Here is a 21804-nt window from a genome sequence, read left to right on the forward strand (position 1 = left end):
TTTTTTTTAATAATACATTCAGATTTTGAGACCCTTGCATGTGTGAAACATTTACAGGTATAATTTTGGAAAGAAGCCCGGCTGCTCACTGGGCGTTATTAATTAAGGGAACAATTCAGAGCAGTGTGGCTAACTGCCGTGCGATATAACATGCATTATTAACAACCTCAAACCCTTTTTTGTCTTCCTTCGCTCCCATCCACTTCAATGAAATACCAAACACCCTGCAATTAAAGCTGCTTCTGGGCCGACTCTTCATGCAACATGCTGCCTTGTCTCTTAGGATGTCAGCTTTCATTTCAAAACTTTTCTTTGTGTTGTTGGCGAGTGCCGTATTCCCTCTACATCCCTACATATCATACTGAATGCATGAGCAGTTACGCCTGCTAACTTTTGCCATCAACATGAGCCGTTCTGGAGAGAGCCTGTGATGTAAAATGAAACAGGAAGGAGTAATATAGCAGGGGAATGATGAGCAGATATGACAGATGGCACTCTTACAAGCCTTTGCTGTTAGAGCGGTGCAGCTTGCTGTAAATCAAATTCTTGGGTGGGTGCATGGGGACAAAACAGAGTGATATAGAGAGATACAAAGAAAGAGAAAGGGAGAGAGAAAGGGAGAGAGAGAGAGAGAGAGAGAGGTAGAGAATTTTTTTGCTCAACCGAACAAAAAAAATGGATTTCAGGCAAGTCTCACAACTATTCCAATATGTTGCATTCGATGTTCACCAGAAGTGAAAGTTGTGCAGAGTGTGAGTGTCCAGACACTTCTCTCTGAGATAAAATAATCACCTTCTCCAACACCTCAGCCTTTACTGTAGGGCTACAAGAAGCCTCAGACGAAATGCCTCAGACGCCTTAGCAAGCACCAACACTATTCTGAGCTCTATGGGAGTGGAATTTAAATAAACACACATACTTTAAAGACATTTCACGAGACAAGAGTGTCTCAACAAATACTGATTTAAGAGGGGGTTTGTCAGGATCCTGTTCAACTCTGAAGGCATCTACATAGATCTGGGCTTCTTTTACAGTTCTGTAAATCTACAGTGACAGAATTCCCATCTGGCTAAGAGGAATTTGCACTTGGGTGTCAAGGATTCACGCCATTGCTTTTGTCAAATTGAATCCACGACTGCCGAGTCCAAACCCACACAGTTAACAGTGCTAACTCGGCAACTGTGGTGAGGCAAGGGATGGGGCTGGCTAGCCCACTGTGGTCTGTGGGTGATGATGAGGAAGGAGGCACCACAAGCAGCCAGTGGAGGATGGGAAAACCATAACGTTCTTCAGCCCCACATTAACAGGACACTTCCATTGTAATCGCAGATAATTTCCAGACCCAGAAGGAGTGATTGCGTTTTTGGTGACAGATAAGGAGTAGTTTGTAAACAAAGAAGCTATGTGCGCAACCTAGCAACGGACGTTATAGTCACGGTTTGTAGACCGCAGCGGTCCAAAGATTGAGATACTGATGGAGCCCCAGACACCCCCTGCTTTATAAGAGTCCATCTAAAAGTTTAAGAAAAGCTAACCAGCAGCCATGCCTCACTTCACCAGACATGAGAGGAACATATCCAGACCTGCCAACCTTGAAGAAAGTTTTTGAGTACCAGGGGAGTTTCAGTTTGGCAGGGGCTTTGCATACGGTCAATTCCCCACTCACCGCTATCATCCAGTTATTCAACATAATAAATCAGCGGCGAAGAAAACAATACAATCATATTTTCTTGTCAAGAATTCCATAAATGAAGAGAGATCTTTACATGTTGCATCATTTAGCACTTCTAAATAATATATTTATATATATATATATTTTTTTATAAAGCTCCTATTAAAGTATCCATCTATCTACTTCCAGTGGCACTTGCTCTTGACTGCTTTTCCAGAGCATCACTGAAGCCTTCCATGTGACAGACAGTCCCCTTTGCATTCATGCTCACCTTTCTTGTCACCAAAGCGCTTATCATGTCAGTGCTCAGGGTTGCTCTGTATTGGGTCTTGTTTTTGGTAACGAGATTGAAAATCGTCATCTGACGTCATGATTATTTTATACCTGCAAGGCTGGTCGGTTGACTGGCTGCAATAGTAGGAATTATTTGCTACGTTAGCAGTCTGTAGTCAAACACCTTTGCAATGGTCACTTAGCCCCAACAGAGCGATTCAAAGTTAGAACAGTCTCCGTGGCGTCTGATTTAACGTTACTGCAGCTAAATTAGCCTACTCCATCAGTTATTCACACCGTAGCCGTCTCGCAACCAGGCTAATCACATCGTATGCTAGCTACTACGGCTAACTTTTTATACAAATTTATCTGAAGGATATACCCCTTGAAATGCATCATCTTTTTAAGTTACCGAACACATGTTTTAACGTTTTATATGCTAACATTACGGTCACATTTATGTGCTTGATTATTACTCCCCCACTTCCCATTGTACCTCAGCAATGGATTACGCCTCGGTGGATAATAAAGTAGCAGTATAGTATGTTGAGTGAGTGAGAGTACTATTGCGGGTCGGGAGGGTTACAGAACCACAGGCACAAGGTCGTAGCATTTTGTCCAATCTGAGGGATGTAGTTTAAATAAATGTACGGTATAGGTTTGTATTGATTGATTTTTTTTTGCGTAGTTTCAGCTGGCATTTCGTACCTGCGTATTTTGACTAAGAATTGCGTGGTTGGTACACAAAATGCGTGCAGGTTGGCAGGTCTGCATATCCACACTAAGCAAGTCATTTTTAACAACACAAGAAAAGTGGCTACATTTAGCTATGCTCCTATTATTGTTTAAATCCCTGTTGTTGTTGCTGCTGGGTTGCTAATCATCCACCATTGTATAGTGTAAATTACTGCACAAGTCTCAGTTCTGCTATATTTCTTAAGTGAAAATGTTGAATAAGATCAAGGATTTTAAAGAATCCCACGAGTCACAAACAATTGTAATCCCTGTGGACACACAAAAAATGGACGAAAAAAGAAAAAATGCGCTAAAACATAAATAACTGTCTTCGTGTACACTATTGAGAAGTATAGGACAAAGAAAGTTAATTAATTTGGTAGTTAATTCTTAAACATCTTTAAGATGCACACATTTTATGCACATTTTTAACCATATTCCACACCAGCTTGCCTTACTTTTTGTGCATTTCTTGTGGTCTACTTATTATGTACTTAAACCATAAGGTTATTTAAAAGTTCCCCTAGCTAGCTAGCTAGTTAGTTAGTTAGCTAGCATAGCATAACGTAGCAATTAGACAACCATAACAACCAATTTGCTGCACAGCCTGAAGCAAGTTTAAATTTCTCACGCTTGTAACGTTGAATAAACTGTGGTTAATATACGGGTGCGGTCAATAAACAGGTTTGTTTTGTAAAATTACATAAAATACTGTAATGCGGTTTATATACATTGCGGTTAATAGTTGGGAAAATACAGTAGTGGAGAGACAGTAGCGTACGATGAAACTGTGTGATGCACATGCTTCATGAATCACTGAGGGAGGAGTGCTGAGCAGTGTGTGGGGGGATCTGAGAAAGGGCCTTCCCACATCAGGAATAATGAACAACTTCAGGACCTCTGGCAGGCCTAATTAATCACACCCCGCGTAACAGATTGCACCATTTGCTTTGTGAACATAAGGGAGATTACTTCAAATATTCACGTTCATTTCTTACACTGTGTCCTGAACCTCACATACAGCAACTTGTTAGCCCTGTGGATGCAGCGGTGATGATACAAAATGTTTCCATAAGCCTATTGATGTTTCTCCTCTCGGTGCGTCAATGGCTTTTGCTATACAATCAACATCACATATTTTAGCTCATCAGTAGGAGAGAAAAGAGGGAGAGACATTTTAATATGACGGTCATCTTTCAGAGAACTGAACACACAATCCAAAGAGAGAGAGGAAAGAGACAAGAGAGAGATAAAGAAGCAGAGTGATGAATGATGGATAGATGAATGAATGAATGAACGAATGTATGGAATAAAGATTCAGAAGACAAAAGGAAGAGTAAACCTGTTAGGTGTGTGTGTGTGTGTGCGTGTGCCTACCCATCCCTGAGGCTGCCCGGTGGCCCCCTGCTTAATGCCATCAGAGAGCCCCTCCCTCCGCCACCCATGACCCAGTCTGTAGGGACTGGCCTAGTAGAGAGTCTAACTGCACCCGTGACCCAGTCTGTAGGGACTGGCCTAGTAGAGAGTCTAACTGCACCCGTGACTCACTCCACAGCTGCTCTGAAAGGCTTAAATTATTAACACAAGACTCCTGTTCAATTAGCACAATCCTCAGAGGCCAGCTTTCCAAACAAGTGGAAAAACAGGGCGAGTGTTGAACTGGAAAGATGCAGGGAAATCAGCCATAGGAGGAGACAGCAGAAATCAATTTCATGCCAGGTATCAATGCTATTTTTGTCCGTCAGTTTATGTCATTATGATAACGTGTGCATTATAATAACAATGTCAGGCTTCTCTTAATCGAATAAAGTTGTATTTCTCTGAGATGTGTCAACAGTTATAGTGAGAGAAACATACAAGAATGGTGTATAGAAAGTCTTTGTGACATTTCCACTCATGGATCACACTTGTTTAAGTTTAAATGGCAAAGTTCCATTAGCATGAAATGATAGTTAGTTAACTATCTGATGTTACAGTCTCCTGAATTTAATTTATAAAATTATAACAGCAAAAGGTAGAAACCCTCATGGTGCCTGGGCATCTTCATATAAACCGCTGCACATAAAAAAAACACTGCTCCATAATGCATTTGAGAGTGTCTTTTGTTACCATAACAATGTACGTTCATCTAGAGTTAATATTAACAAGCTAGTTTTTCTGGTAGTTAGCAATAAATACAAAGACTAACCTGAAACTTTTAGCAACCATCCAGTTTAATCCACATATGAACACTGTTACTTATAAATTTGACCAGCACAGAATCTGATATATTTGAGACTGATCGGCTGGTCACCGGTCATGGCCGATCAAGCTGGAAACGGTTTGATTCACCGGCCAGTCGATCGATTGCTGCATCCCTAATGTTAAGGCTGTCTTTATGACAATGAATTTCCCATTCAGGATCAACATTACACATCCTATCCTACACCATCCTTTGTTTCTAAATGATAAATGGTTTACTCCACATCCTGAGAAGCACATAAAACCACTCACAATGAATGCCTCCCCTACCAACAACACAGGCAACCAAAGATGGGTAGCCAAACCAAGAGTAGTAAGTTCTGTGCCTTTTTCAAGGGCACCTCAACACAAAGTCAGGAGAAGCAGGGATCAAACTAGGGACCCAGCAATGGCCGCCCTACCATCCGACCTCCTCTTCCTCTTTATCTGTACATCAACTAACACAGCATTTTTGCCTCTACCCCTTTCTACACGCAGGTGCAGGAAGGCAAGGCGTGGTAATGCTGTGGTAAGGTACTCCTACATTCTGATGTAACAGAGTTAAAAATGTAGTGTATGGTTTTATATGATTTTCGCCAAAATTAAACTGCCTTGTTTAAAAAGTGTGAATGGGAGCCACCTTTGGCCATATGGTGTACTGCAGATCTGATGCGTGTAGTCCAGTGCTGTCTCCCTACCCGATCAGAGAAGCCTATGCTTTTGATCGGGTAGGTTGACTGTACAAAGCACTGTACCTGATATGTTCCCGACTAGCCGTAAACTCCGCTAGCCACGTCCATGCTTTAAATGTACTGTTCAATATAACATGCAGGGATTTAACTGTTTAGTTAAACATGCATTGAAAGTATGATTACGTATTAAGTATGAAGTATGAAGTATTATTATTATTATGACAGCGAATGTTAGCTAGTTTAACCGAACGTTAATTAGCTATCGTTCCATGTGTTCAGACATTCTGTCTGGCGCATTGCTGGCTAGCAAGCGCTGATAGTGTACAATAGGATATTGACGTAGATGTTGCCTATATGTAACGCTTTATATTTTGCTTGTGCAGATGCTGTACGTTCACACCAAAGCCTGATGGCAATGTTTTGATTTATTTTCTAAAGGTATGTGGCTCCATAATGTAAATAGGTTTGAATGAAGTGCTGTAACTCTGTGCACTTAGGCTACAGTTATGCCCATTCCACTGTGTATGGGAAGTTAAAAGTTTTGTACATATTTTCTATTACTGAAGTAATCAGCAGAGAAGCCTATGCTTTTGATCGGATGCTGTACGTTTACACCAAAGCCTGATGGCAATGTTTTGATTTATTTTCTAAAGGAAAATAAAAGAAAGTTCAACAGATTCGCCTCCGTCTCCCCGTTGCTTGACCATCGTTACACTCATACTGACTACATTTACTCATACTCATTTACTCATACTCATTTACTCATACTCATTTCTACTCACACTCATTTACTCATACTCATTTACTCATACTCATTTCTTACTCCTCATGATCATGACAATGTATACATCCTACAGTGAGCAGTCCAGTTATGTGTCCTCCCCATGAATGAGCTTTTCTTTCAAATAAAATCAAACTTTATGTATCCAGCGCATTTCATACCAGGAGGTCACACAACAAAGCGCTTTCGCTAATATAATGACTGTGGCTTGAGAATACTGTACTGTAATCATTCAGCTGCCGTGTTTAAAGGCAGTCATTGATCCTAGCAAAATATTGTTGACATTTGAAATCAAATACACCCTTCAATTCAGTGTCCCTGAAGGAACTTTGTCTACTGGCTGGAATAGTGTGTCGCTCAGTCTTAGCCACTTTCTTTGTTTCCCATTTACAAAGCCAGGAATGTTGATGAACACATAGAACAGACAGCTAGAGTACTGTGAGAAGCAATTAGCTGAATCTGACTAAATATTTTTTGGATTTTAATCAAGGATTCTATCTTAAAAAGGATTCTTTTCTGCTTTAGCAGTCGCGATCTCACCTGTGGATGATGCGCTTGTTGCGCAGGTAGTGGAGCGCCAGGGCGATCTCGCAGACGTACAGCTTGACGGTGGCCTCGGAGAAGTGCACGTTCTGCTGGAGGTGGTAGCGCAGGTCGCCCCCCAGCAGCAGGTCCACCACCATAAACATGTCCTCCTCGTCCTGGAACGAGTACCTGAGACATCACACACACACACACACACACACACACACACAGACCAGAGAGCAGGTCGGTCATGTCTCTTCACACTAAATCACATGATATTATTGAAACGCCACATATATCAAGTGTCATTAGGTGCAATGCTTAGGGGTTAGGGTTGGAGACCTTAGTGACAACACATAATTTGACATGAAGTTCATTATACCAAGACACATCTTAAATCTGGACCAATACACCTCCAAGTTTCAGTTGAAGAACAGAAAGTGCAAGTAACTCATAATATCTTATGAACCATGAAAAGTTGTCAGCGCACATGAATTCATTAAAACAAAACCCATTCAAGCAAACACAAACACAAACACACATAAAATAATGTGAATATCTGGGTTTTAGAACTTCTTTGTTGGTGATCGCTCAAATAGACAAGCACATCTACAACACCACGCAGCCCATTTCACTCCCATTTGTAAAATCAGACCCCAAATCAACATTAAGATTTTACATGCTGTAGAAATCCACCTCCTCCCCTGTAGACCCACCTCATCTGACTGTTCAGATCATTATTAAATGGTCCAGAAAATGGCTGCATAATCCCAACTGCTGTTGAGACCTCCCATCAGCTGGACTTTAATAGGATATATAAGGTGCAAGTGCCTTTCAGTCCTCTCTGTGACAATCCTAACCCTTACATGCACTCTTCAGCTACAGACTCTATAACAGCTACATTTTATAACAGTACATTTCCTGTCCAATGTTCTGTAACAGCTTTTTTTTTACCCAAACACACATAGAGCAAAAGTAAATTATATATCGGTAGGAAAGCCCCCTGGGAAAGTCAAAGGTGTTAATGTCAGCCCTTCTCATCCACTCACAGCTACAGGAACATTTACTGTTTAGTTTTTCTCTCTTCCTTGTTTACCCCGTGTGCCTCAAGGGCGTTTCTTCGCCATGTTCCGAGCGAGGCACGTGGCAAGGTTGTTTGTGGACGATTGCTCTGAGCCGAGCCGAGCGGAGCGGAGTGGCCATCTCAATTCTGCGGAAGTGCCACCCTGCCCTCTGAGTGTTGATTGATTGGGGAGACTACTCGTAGTTTGAGCTCTTCAGCTCTGATTGCAGAGGGAGCACACAGATTGCGCTGTGATTAGACTCTCACAACTGGTCACTTTTTTTGGGGGGGGGTAGGGGGGGGGGTTGATATAACATTGTGTTCGTTTTCTTGAGTCATGTTCTTTTCTTAGTATTTGTCTTTAAGGACAAAAGTGTACAGAAGTGAAGATATTTCCTGTCTTTGTTAATGTCCCGCTTCTTTTGTTGACAGTTAGGCTGTACAACTTAAATTAATGTTTGCTCATGTCAAGTCATGATTGGTTTGGAAAATGTGTTTTCAATGCAATGTCAATTTGGGTATAAGAACCTTACACTTCTTTGAACGAATCAGAGCTGAGCAGGGCAACTTTGGGCTGCTGAATCAGAGATGAGCAGGGCAACTTTGGGCTGCTGAATCAGAGATGAGCCGAGTAACTTTGGGACGCTGCTCCTCTGAGTCTCTCAGAGATGAGATGAGAGATCAGAGATCTCAGAGATGAGCAGATCCACTTCTGTAAAGCAACTCTCCCTCAAAGCATGGATGCAAGAATAAAGCCTTGTCCTTTCTGATCTCCACCGCTGTCTCCTTCTCTGTTGTGGTAAAACGATCACGCCTCTGCACCTGTGTTATCGGCGAGGGACCTACGGTATTTCCTCTTGATTCCAGTGGCTTTGTGGCACTGCTGCATTTATGGTTTGTTTTGCGTACCGCTGTGCCAAACACTCCTCACATCCCTCAACGCTACTCCAGCACTGTCAGATTCGTTTAATTTCTCAACCCTCAAATTATGGCAATCGAGTGCAGAAATAATAATTAATTGGTATATTCATTATGGGGGAGTTAAGCATCCAGAGGGGTCATTCTGGTGTCAAGATAAAGAGGCAGTGAAACGCCGTTCATTCACTATGTGGCAGGCATCCACCAAATCCACAAACCCCCTTTAGACATCCTATTAGCAGCAGAATGAGCTGGGCATGAAATACAGCTGGGTGCATTCTAGGTGCGGACTGTAAATTCTTCGGAGTGGGGGGAAGTAGGGTAGAGCAGAGGACAGATTAACGACAAAAGTCCTCTAGCAGATATCTTTTTTTTTTTCGGGGGGGGGGGGGGGGGGTTAATGACTTTTAAAGGAGGAAGAGGAGTCAGTCTCCTCCCACTGAGAAGGAGAAGATGGGGCCTGGAGAGCTGGTAGCCAATTGTAGCAGCCAAGCCACCCATCACCTGAGAGGTGGGGCTTTAAATGCCAGCACCTGAGAGAGGGCCTGCTTCTCTCTGTGTACGTGCATCAGATGGATATAAGCTGCAGGAAGTAGCATGCATATAAATCACTCCGTCTGTCAGAAGAGAAATTTGACTTTCATTTTGGGGCGAAACATTGTGCGTCCCAGGGCACATGGATGTTTTTTCATCGTGACTTTCCACAGCCTGAATATTTATGAGGAACAGGTTGTATAAGGGGGACTGTGTCTGCGTCTGTGCATGTGTGTGTCTGTGTGTGTGCATGTGTGTGTGTGAGTGTGTGCATGTGTTTGTGTGAGTGTGTGCATGTGTGTGTGAGAGTGTGTGCATGTGTTTGTGGTACCCATAGGGACCGGAGTGGTCCACACAGAGTCCTCGCCCAGGAAAAGGGCTTCATCTGGAGGACCTGTTCCTCATGCCTCAGTGCTGCTCTCCTGCTCTCCCTCCCACAGTGGAGTCGATTAAGGGAGAACACCAAAAAAGACTTAAACCCCCTCACTTTCGGTGGAGGTGGGGAGGTGGGGGGTTTGTGATGCAGGAGTCAGGAGAGCTCCTCAGAAGAGCAGTTACTCAGATCCTCCCACTCTTTCTCCCTCTCCCTCCCTCTCTCCCTCTCCCTCCCTCTCTCCCTCTTTCTCTCTCTCACATTCTCTATCTCTCTCCCTCTCACATATATATATATGTATAGGTACATATAAGTATATATATATATATATAGAGAGAGAGAGAAACAAAGACACAAACACACACACACATACAGTGAGAGAGGAAGAGAGAGAGAGAGAGACAGATTCCACAATTGTGAGGGCTTTTTTTCCAAAGCATCTGAGCAACTGTTTGTAGATCAAAGGCCGTTCTCCTAGCTCTAAAGTTAGACCACAGTTGTGTGTGTGTGTGTGTGTGTGTGTGTGTGTGTGTGTGTGTGTGTGTGTGTGTCTGCACATGACTTGCAGAAAGGCTTTTACGCTGGGATCTCTCTCTCAGGGCTTGTTTACCAGGCTAAAGACAGCCCAAACTCTAATTAGCTGGAGTCAGCTGACATCCTTTGGATAGCGATGGAAAATGGCCTGAGGACCTGTCTTCTATGATGAGGGTGGTAAACAAATTTTCTTATGCCAACTCCTCACTCCTGCCTTTTTTAAATGGACATTGTTTGTGGAAAGACAATGTTTTTCACTAGGCCTATAATGTTACGCAGACTAATGCAAAATGAGGTACAAACTACAAATGATCACATTTCAAATACTGTGACAGATTTTTCGTAAAAAAAAAAAAAAACAGTAATTTCAAACGCACTGACACATTTGTGCTGAGCCCTTCTAAGACACCCCTGAAAAGAAAACCCCCGAAATCCTCTCAACGTTTTATAATTTTTTTTTTGCTGAAGAGCTTTTAAAAACTCTTCATGCTTCTGACAGTGATTCTGGACATGACAGACTCCGACTGGAGCGCCGGCGAGACCTCAGTGCCGGTAAATAAAGACGACGGAAGACACGGAGGGAGCCATTCGGCGGGGAGAACGAGAAAAAAGTGATGGCTTCAGCAGCCAATTAGCAAATTGCAAGTCATATTTTTTCATCGAAGCCCCGCTGCCCCTGCACGACCATATTCCTTTTTGGCAGGGAAGGGTCCAAGTAGGGCTGTAGAAAAAAAACACATGAGGGTGCAGTTTCGTAGCCTCACCAGAAGGTCTCTCAAAATGGCCTCTGCACCTGGTCACTGCCTGGCACTAAGACTTTTCATTTATTTTTCTTGGCGTGAGGTTTGCCTGACGGCATCCTTCTGCTTTTAACACAAGCTGCTCTGACCTCTGGAATGCTCCTGAGTACAACCAAAGACACGGACGCTGGCAGGTAGATAGTGCTGATGGTAGCTGCAGCACTGGCCAGACATGCAATTAAACCCTTTTAAGACAAAATTAGATGACTAACTGGAAGCCTATGCACTTTTTTTTTTTTAGGATTGTCTTTCAATTGTCTACAGAACATCACACAACCTGTTACACTCACCTTTATATAGCTAGCATAGCATTCACACAACCAAAGGCACAGACGCTGGCACAGACGCTGGCACAGACACAGATACAGATACTGCTGATGGTAGCTTCAGCACTGGCCAGACATGCGATTACACCCTTTTAAGGCTATTCAGCTTAAAGCGCACATGCTGTTCGCTATATCATTTATGAGAGCACGTCTCTGATTCAGATGAGTAACTGGAAGCTTAAGCTCTTTTTCAGGATTGTCTTTCAATTGTCTACAGAACATCTCACAACCTGTTACACTCACATTTATACTACACACTCCAATATACAAAGACAAACGCACACAGTCTTGTACACACACACACACTCGCGCGCACAAACACACACACACACACACAGTCAAACAAACACACACACATCCTAACGGCAAATATCTGATGTGAACAGCAACTCTGTGGAGCAGACTTTGCACCGTGGTGGGTCAAATAAATTCACCATAACCCCTTTGACGGCCAGACGGCACCAGTCTAGGGATCATGTTCTCTCAGCTGTTCCCTCTCAACACCTTCCACACACACACACCCACACCACACACATCCAATCCTCTTTGATCACCATACACCAACACCATACATACTCATCCTAGACCAGCCAGCGCTGTATTCCACCCTGCTTCGGTTTCCATTAAGTAACTTTTGATGACGTTCTGCTCCACGTCTCTCTAAAAACATTCCCTACGCAGTGATGTAACACCTGCCTCACACGATTCATTTTTTATCCTCTCTAGATTATACATGGAGCCCTAAATATGTAATGCAAAAAATGTCAGGGAGAATTTGAGTCAAGGGCATCTAGCTGCCGCTGCCGTTGGCCTTGGCAGCATGAGCAGCAGCAGCAGAAGCCGAGCTCCAACGCATCTACGTGAGTCCACGCATGGAGGAAAACATAAACCTCCTCAAGGACTTCAGTAGTATGAAGTAGCGTTATCAGTTTTTACCAAGGCGCCTAAGGGCGAACTCACATCTGATTCCGGATCAACCAGATATCATTAATCTTTAATTAAGAAGCAAGAATTGTTATCAAGGTCCTGAAGGTTCATTTCAGATGAGCTACCAGTTCAAACAGAAGTACCCTATACCCAGGGGTCAGGATTTGGAGGGTTAGCAGTTACCATCCAAATTGACATCTTTTCAAAAGCCATCCAACGGGCGCTCACTTCTGGTACCATTGGTACGAAAAAGCCTGTAAGACACCACATACAATTTGACAACAGGCACTAAAAATAGTGTGTTGTCTATGTGGATTGGTGGATGTCATATTGCCTATGATGACAGTCACAATGCCATTCAGGAACGTGTATAGTTGTCTTGCTGCGGCGCACGTTTATATCCTTGGTTTGCTGATTGGGTAACATTTTGCAGGACAAAGCTACAACACTACAACTACTCTCATGTGAGACGTTTAATATATATGTCCAATGTGCAACGTTTGCATCGCGTTATGCTTCTGATGGCAAGCTAATTAAACCAAGCCAACTCAAAGAAAACAACTTACCTATAGAAGCACGTACCCTTCGGCTGCATGCAGGTGGACTGCAGTTAATGCCATTAACAGTGGAGCATGACAGCATTAGAACTGTTATAGGACAGAATTTCACCTCCAAAAACCCTGGAAACTACGCAATCTCACAGAGAACTGCTCAAGTGTTACTGCTTCTACTTATAGCCCACATGGCAGTTGCATATTGCTGTCGCACATGCACTGATAAGAAAAAAGTGCTAATGTAGGATGTTATTTCACTTCCACCTTGAGACATGAATTTCTTCATTTGGTGTCATAATCATGTCACCTAAGCTAATAAAATAGTATGAGTAAAAAGGCATTAGCCTTGATGCAAATCTCAGCAGTCAGTTTCCTTTATCGATAAACTCGTGCATGAGCTGGCAGTGCGCACTAAACTCGTGCATGAGCTGGCAGTGCGCACTAAACTCGTGCATGAGCTGGCAGTGTGCACTAAACTCGTGCATGAGCTGGCAGTGCACACTAAAGTTGTGCATGAGCTGGCAGTGTGCACTAAACTCGTGCATGAGCTGGCAGTGCGCACTAAACTCGTGCATGAGCTGGCAGTGCACACTAAACTCGTGCATGAGCTGGCAGTGTGCACTAAACTCGTGCATGAGCTGGCAGTGCGCACTAAACTCGTGCATGAGCTGGCAGTGTGCACTAAACTCGTGCATGAGCTGGCAGTGCACACTAAAGTTGTGCATGAGCTGGCAGTTTTCAAGCCCGGGAACATCCACCAATCCGCATAGAAGACACTATTTTTAGTGCTTGTTGTAATATGTGTGGCTTAATTGGCTTTTTGTATAAATTGTGCCAGAAGAGGGCACCCATGGGACGCCATTTTTAAAGAAGTCAGAAGTCAGCGGTCCTGGGCGGATGTAGCTAGCATAGCATCGGCCATTGAAATTAATGGGCGTGGTGCCTCACTCTCTCAAAATCAAACAATACCTCCATGATCTGTACCAGGTCTTTAAGATTGACTTCCAATCAGATTCCAGCTGAACTAAAAGCTGCATTGTCAATCATAAACATGGCCCTTGTCAGATCATGTTCCAGCTGAACAATAAGCAGCATTCTCAATCTTTAGCTTTACACATCCATTACGGCAACCTTTCATACTGATTTCACATCAGCTTCCAGTACAAGCAGAAGCATTATAAATCTTTCCCCAACCTTCCAGTTGAACCAGAAGCAGCATTACAAACCTTACCCAACCTTCCAGTTGAAGCTTCCAGTCAAAAGCTGTTATAAATCTGTGCCCAAACTCCTAAGACTGAACTGATATCAGATCCAGTTGAGCTAGAAGTAGCAGTAGCAGTATCAATACATCCAGGTGAACCAGCGCTAGACAGTTGGCATCGCCAGTGCCTCTTAAGAGTTTAGTCCCCTAGATGGCAGAGGGGTGCTGTGGCTGTCTGCCCAATCTGGCCTTCCTAGGCCAAACACAACCCCCCCCCCCCCCCCCCCCCCCCCTGCCAGCCATCATGCCAACCCGGGCACCACTTTACAGGCTGGCACTGCCACGCACGCTCACTGCCATCCTAATGCAGGGAAGCCAGTACAGGACAGCACCAGTACTGACAGCATCTCTGCTGCCTGAATATGATGTCCACAATGCTTCCACTACTTTTAATGCTTTAACAGAGATGAGACTGGAAGCAAGGGTCAGTAATTCCTGATAGATTCTTGCTTTGAGAAAACACATAAAACGCATCAAGGCATCTCTGATGTTATTTCATGGGATAGAAATGTTTTCTTTGTCTGTTTGTTGTGTGTTCAGCAGACTGTGGAATCTAGAGAAGTGCCTATTCAGTGTGAGAGAGAAAGAGAGAGAGAGAATAAGAGAAAGAGAGAGGGGGAAAAAGAGGGAGATGTACAGAGAAAGATAAACAGACAGAAAGACAGGAAGACAGAGACAGACAGAACGAGAGAAAGAAATACAGACAGAAAGACAGGCATTCAGAGAGAGAGACATACAGAAACACAGGCATACAGAGAGAGAGACATACAGACAGAAAGACAGGCATACAGAGAGAGAGAGACATACAGACAGAAAGACAGGCATACAGAGAGAGAGACATACAGAGAGAGAGAGAAGGCATACAGAGAGAGAGAGACATACAGAGAGAGAGAGAGAAGGCATACAGAGAGAGAGAAGGCATACAGAGAGAGAGAGACATACAGAGAGAGAGAGAGAGAGACATACAGAGAGAGAGAGAGAGAGAGAGACATACAGAGAGAGAGAGAGAGACATACAGAGAGAGAGACATACAGAGAGAGAGAGAGAAGGCATACAGAGAGAGAGACATACAGAGAGAGAGAGACATACAGAGAGAGAGAGACATACAGAGAGAGAGACCTACAGAGAGAGACACCTACAGAGAGAGAGAGACATACAGAGAGAGAGACATACAGAGAGAGAGAGAAAAAGCAGGCGAGAGGCAGTACCACAGATAGAGAGCATGAGTCAGTGCGGCAGGTAATCTCTGCCTCTCTACCTACTGACCTTGAGTGCGTCAGTTAGGACAATCATAAGCAGCCGGCCGGCACGCAGTCCCGCTGACTACAGCACATCTCTCTAAGGTGTGTGTGTGTGTGTGTGTCTGTGTGTCTGTGTGTGTGTGTGTGTGTATGTGTGTGTGTGTGTGTGTGTGTGTGTGTGTGTGTGTGTCTGTGTGTGTGTGTGTGTGTGTATGTGTGTGTGTGTGTGTGTGTGTGTGTGTGTGTCTGTGTGTGTGTGTGTGTGTATGTGTGTGTGTGTGTGTGTGTGTGTGTGTGTGTGTGTCTGTGTGTGTTTGTGTGTGTGTGTGTGTATGTGTGGGGGGGTTAGAGGGTCTGCAAACCCGGCCCGTGCTTCCTAAAGTGCTGCCAGAAGCATTAACATTCTATGGGGGCTCTGTATTGAATTTATTGTCCCCCACGGCAAACACTATTTGTCTGATCTGGTTGTTCTCTCCAGTCCCTGCTCCTGGACAGTTCTGCTTATTGTCCCAAAAAAAAAACTGCAATTAAAAGATTGCTATTGATTCAGACATAGATGGAGTCTTTCCCGGCCACGCTGTCTCATAAGATGAAAGACCCCTCAATCCGAGACAGTGAAGGGAGATAGACACAGTGAGCTTCGTTGGGGTTTGATTAGAACTGGGGTAAAGTAGCGGTCTTCACGACTCCTCGGGATATCCAACCTGACAGATTTACGAAAGGCGGCCAAGAATATCATCCTCGTGGTGAGTAGACTTGCTTGTGAATCAAAACAGCGAGAGGTTGGAGAATATGAGGTGGAATATTAAATTACGAGCGTTAGACCCTGTTAAAGACTTGCTTGCTAAGTCAACTCTCGGGCGAGGGTTATTAATCTTAGTCGGCACGCTTGTCAGGTCGTCTGTGGGTCTCCGTGTCTGAGGCTCTCAGGTAGAGATCAGAAGCGCTCTACAGGGTTTAGAGTGAAGTGGTTTTAAGGGTTGGAAAAAGTGAAAGGAACCTTTTCATATGCCAGTCACTAAAAAGTGTATCTTTCCTTTTATTTTAGTGACTATATTTTGTAATTTACATACTTTAAACTAATTTAATTAATTCAAACATATTGCAGACTAAATCCACGTTTTCTTAATCCACCTGAAGATGGATTATACACTAATCTACATTCCTGAATCTCCACATTCACCACGATAAAACCAATACACACACACACACACACACACACACACACTCACAAACACACACACACACACACAGACACACACACACGATCTTACCAGAAGTTGACCAGGAAAGGGTGCTCCAGGTTTTGCATGATCTGCAGCTCTTTGAAGACATTACGCACCTCGTTCCTCTCCACACACTGGAGTTTGTTCATGTACTTCATGGCGTACATTTTCTTCGTGTCCTTCTTCTGCACTATGCAGACCTGGAGAGAGAGGGAAGCCCAATCAATTTCTTTCCAGGCACGCCATTGGTTCCTAGCGTAAGTAAACATTTATTTGTCATGCCCTTGCATCTTGAGTCTACATTACTATTTGCTGCTATGGGTTTGTTGCAATAAATGTGTGATTGATTGTGTCATGTTTGATATTAAAACAGCAGTCAAAAAATGAATGTGAAATGTTGGCCTGATGGATGAATTAACCCACTGCAGGCCTTACCCTGTTGAAACCTAGCAATTAGCCAAATGGGACCATTTAATAATAATAATATAATAATTAATTAATTAAACTGCCATTTAATGCATAATTCATAGGCTAAAAATAAAGAGCAATGCTCACCTTTCCAAAGCTTCCTTTCCCAATGGCTCTAAGGATCTGGAAGTGATCAAAGTTGACTGTAGACAAAGCAAAGAGAGGAATATGTTTTACTATAGCACATAGATGTACTTTATACTCCACCAAATGAATCATCAGCCTTCTTTTACGATGAGGGTGATTCTGTTTTATTAAGGAAGGATCCCTTTGATGGGGAATGAAAATCAAGAACAAAGACAAAAAAACATGAGTGACTGTCACTTCATGAGTATCTTTAAAGATAAAGAGATGAAAAACAAGCAAGAAGAAAAGAAACATGATAAAACTCCTCGAGAACTTGTAAAAAAACGAGAGAGAAAAATATTTTTTTTTTGTGCTGGCGCTCAGCGGCTTCACGCTCAATGCCTCTCCATGCTTGTCCTCGCTCTGAACACTGACTTGAATGCAGCCTGACCCACTGCTGAACCGAATCCGGCTCATTTCAAAACACATTTATTTCAAACTTGCACCGTTCATGGTCCGCTCAAAGGTGATGGGGAGATAAAGAGAGAGAGAAAAAAGAGCGAGACAGGCAGAGATAGTGAGAGAGACATGTAATGGGTGAGAGTGATGGTGAGGCAGAGAGATATAGTGAAAGAGAGAGAGAGAGAGAGATATTCCCAGAGAAATAAAGAGTGTTATGGTAAGTAAATAATAGGAAATACAAGAGAGAGAAACATTTAGAGAGAGAGAGAAAGCACAAAAAAGAAAGAGAGAGAGAGAACGAGGGAGAGAGGAAGAGAGGGGGGGAGAGCTAGGACAGGAAGCAGGAAGTTCGCTCTGTTCCCCATCAAATCCTCCATCTGCCCATGATTCCTGGGGGGTCTGCCCAGCTGGGGTCCCCTTCACAGGGCTCTCTGTGACCAATGGGAGCTAGGGTCCCCTTCACAGGGCTCTCTGTGACCAATGGGAGCTAGGGTCATCACCGTGGACGAGTGCGACCAGACAGTTGACCTTAAGCTCCCCGAGGCACTGCCACTACCTGGCTCATCCCCATGGTTGGGTCCCAGCATAGCTCTGTCAGACTCAGGCACAGGGGCCCCTAGGGTTCAGTTTAATCTAAACATTAAAAAACTTTCCAAATGTATTGATAATTTATATAATTGCCCCTACCACTTTTTGTCACCTATTTTTGCAATTGGTGGAGCACACTATCATAGACCAGAAATGATCATACTAGGAGCTTCCTAGAGTGTGTAGAGGTGGCCCTTCGAAGGCACTTGTTCTGTGATTGGCCCCTGCCGGCTCCCACTATTTACTGGGAAGGCTGAGGAGGAGGCAATAGAGCATTCTAGCGTGTCATAATCTCATCTCCATCTCCATCTCCAGCTCTAGCTCTGCCCTGCAGGATGCTCACACACCTTCCGTGAGCGCTGCAAGAAGAAAAGGGCAGAGAGAGCGAAACCTGTGGAGACGTTGGAGCCTCCACTGTCACTGTCGGGTTACAATGGAATCGAGTCCAGAGGCCAGTGCGACGTCAGACACATGCACAGACACACACTCATACTCACACACAAAGAGAGTCATGTGGTTGCCGTGCCAACAGAAATAAAATCCCTCCCTCATCCGACTCGGGTCAAATGTGAATAAAGCATGATATGCACGAAGGCAAGCCTCCCCATTGTAGTCTAACAAGGATGTAATATATTGTCATCCATTCGTGAAGATGTGGGTGACGTTAGTTAAAGTATGTGGGATCATTCCAGTAGCTCATTATAACTGTCTAAGGACAGACCCTGATGGCACACCTGAGCAGCAGAACTCATTTACCCACAGGCTAATTGACTTCAAAACGCTATTATAAAAACATTATTTCATTAGCGACCAGAGTGCTTTTGATTCCCCCTTAACAGGCTACTTACCTCCAGCCTTAGCAAGAAAGGCCATTTTATTTGAATTTTAATTGTTTTAATAATCAAACGAATCCTTGATTGTTTTCAAAGGACACAGTCTAATTTCTGCCAGCGGTCCTGATTATCTACTAAAACTATCAGCCTTATTGATGCCATAAATTAGGGAATTGTCTACCTAACAATATATTACTCACAATCACCATGTGAAAGAGGCAATAAACTTGGTGCGTTGACCAATAAAACATACCACTAAAGGGTTTCAGAAGAGTAGTCAATCACTACTGTAAAGACACTAACTACAGTTTTAACATGAAAAGATAGTAAAACATCACAGTTAGTGTTAACTGTTAGTGTTCCTGGGCAGTAAGTGAAATACAGTTGATCAAGCAGACTGTATGCTTTGGCAAGTAGTGTCAGGTGGTTCCATATTTCAGTTTACGACCTTTTCCTAAATCTCACACAATTTGTTTTGGCAAACAACATAATTAAAGAAATTACATGAATGCCTACTGAATCAAACCAAAATGGTGTTAAAAACACAGAGAAAACGAATTATGATTATTAAGGCTTTTGAGAAGAGCAACACATATGTCAATGACACGAGGCACTACATGAACATTTTAAATTGGTCGTCATCATCTAAATGTAATATTCATCTCATGCATGATATCGCCAGCGATCTCTGTATGTTAAAAAGAGTAGACTTAGGCTGTCATTAAAATGTAGATATATACTGTATATATACATGTATATGTAAGAAAGAGAAGGGAAATCCATGGCGTAAATAGACAGTGACTCTCTTTTCAAGATGAAATAAATAAACACTGCATGTCAGACCCAAAAATCAGGAGTGAAATGACACCTTTTTTTCCCCTTATTTCATTGGCACTGCCCTGTTACTGCCTGCCACTCACCCTCCTCAGTGTCCTCTGCCGTGGGCGCCTTGCTGGACTGCCCGAGCCCCATGACTGTATGTGCCCGTAGTCCCTCAGTTCACCATGGAGTACTCGGTCCCAGAGCCTGAGACATAGCCAGCAAGACACTCCTCTGGTGTTCCACGTCCAATCTACCTGTATGAGTGAGGAGTACAAGGGAAGCCCGGGCTTCAGGCTCCTGAACATCATTTTGTTCAGCCCCCCCCCGCTGTATTATCATAACACACTCTCTCTCTTTCTCAAACACACATGCACACACGCACACACGCACACTGCAGCGGGTCCGTGATGGATTAGGCTAAAACGAGAGGTGCTCTCCACAAAGAGAATAAAACTGGAGACCATTACTATACGTCATCTGTCTTCTATTTGATTTATCGTTTGTCATTCCACGGTTAATGCAATACACCAAAGGAGTTCAGGGAACACGCTGCTTAGATCGATGAAAGCAAAGCAAAAAGTTTAGACAGGTTTTGGGGAGAAATGTCTTACCAAGGACTTCTGGGTATGCAATGTATGACAGCTACATGATAATGATTACACCAGAAGCTAGTCTAACTGAGTTAAGATAGTCTGTAGTCGCCGTACCCAGAGCTCAAATAATGTAGTGAAGCCTAATTTCAAAAAAAAAAATCGATTTCTTTATTTCTACCAAACTCAATGAACAAAGTAGCAAGGGTAAAAAAATTTAACCAAAACTTACATCTGATAGTCGACACCCTTGTTTCGAGATGGACACAATAATCGTCCTTAGTGGGAATAATTTAACTTAAATGGTTTTATCTGAAATGTTCTACCGAACTTCACACCAAGCCTAGAGTGATCACCGAAACCGCAATGCCGAGTCGACAGGAGGGCAATGATATTGTTGAGGATTCTGTGGTCAAATCACACACACTGTGCGCAAAAAAAGGTGATAAAGACACCGGCCATTAAAACAAAACACTACCTACCGTTTAATGCAGATACTTTCGAGTTGGACGTCCAAAGCTCACACACTGAACAGAACTAACATCCTTGCACGTTAGCCTCGGGACACCTGCCACGGGAGAGCAGCGGGGACTGGCTGCTGGTGAGAGATGCACGGTTGGCATCGACTGTAACGTGAGTGAGATGCGAGTTCTCGAATTTCGTGAACTGTTTGCACAAAATGATTGCAACCTCGAAAAACACTACGCCAAACGTTAGTGTTATGCGCAAGATAGGCAGATGGTGAAAGAGCTGACGACTACGCTAGCCTGTGATGGATGGAGTCGTATCCCCCGACTGCTGTACACTGCGTGTGCTCAAAGTCACTCAGAATTTGGCAACGCAGGGGAGTGCAAAGCCATTCAGGGGAGTCTAATTTGTTAAGCGTAGCCCACATCAAGGCACAGTGGCGTACTTGCCTGATTTCGGATGCTTATTGGGTGAAATGGAGAGTAAAAGAAACAGAAAATCATCCAGTGCATATCCCAGCTTTTAATGTCTATACTATTGTAGAATTTCATGATAGGTTGCGTAGCCTATATGCTATAAGTAATGCATAACCTACAATAACTATGGATTAAGATAATTTTCTCTACAAAAACGACGTCGGAACCAGCATTTAATGGCTTTAGGAGACACCATACTTCACCTTTGAGTGATTCTCGATAAAGTTAAACTAATGTAGGCTTCCCATATAGAAGATGATTCTGGAACAAATCAGAGTAAGATTCAGGCGATATTTGATGTTCTTTTTTGACTGAATTGCCTATGCAGTGCCTGTAAAGTAAATGTGATTTCAGCAGCATTGAATCAATTCAGATG

The 21804-nt window shown here is 43.3% G+C and overlaps 1 protein-coding gene across 1 annotated transcript in view; it reads right to left on the reverse strand.

Annotated features, from left to right (window-relative positions):
* stk32a (serine/threonine kinase 32A) overlaps positions 1–21579 on the reverse strand; it is a 44875-nt gene extending 23296 nt beyond the window's left edge. Inside the window, exons 1-5 of the mRNA XM_012827608.3 lie at positions 20967–21579; positions 19993–20148; positions 17211–17266; positions 16704–16855; positions 6914–7087 (exon numbers count right to left, since the gene is read on the reverse strand). Coding sequence (XP_012683062.1) covers positions 6914–7087; positions 16704–16855; positions 17211–17266; positions 19993–20044 — 434 coding nt within the window. The 5' untranslated portion in view covers positions 20045–20148; positions 20967–21579. The remainder of the gene's footprint in view (positions 1–6913; positions 7088–16703; positions 16856–17210; positions 17267–19992; positions 20149–20966) is intronic.
* Between the last annotated feature and the right edge of the window lie 225 nt (positions 21580–21804).

Source organism: Clupea harengus, chromosome 8, assembly GCF_900700415.2.
Source record: "Clupea harengus chromosome 8, Ch_v2.0.2, whole genome shotgun sequence".
Taxonomy (NCBI): Eukaryota; Metazoa; Chordata; class Actinopteri; order Clupeiformes; family Clupeidae; genus Clupea; species Clupea harengus.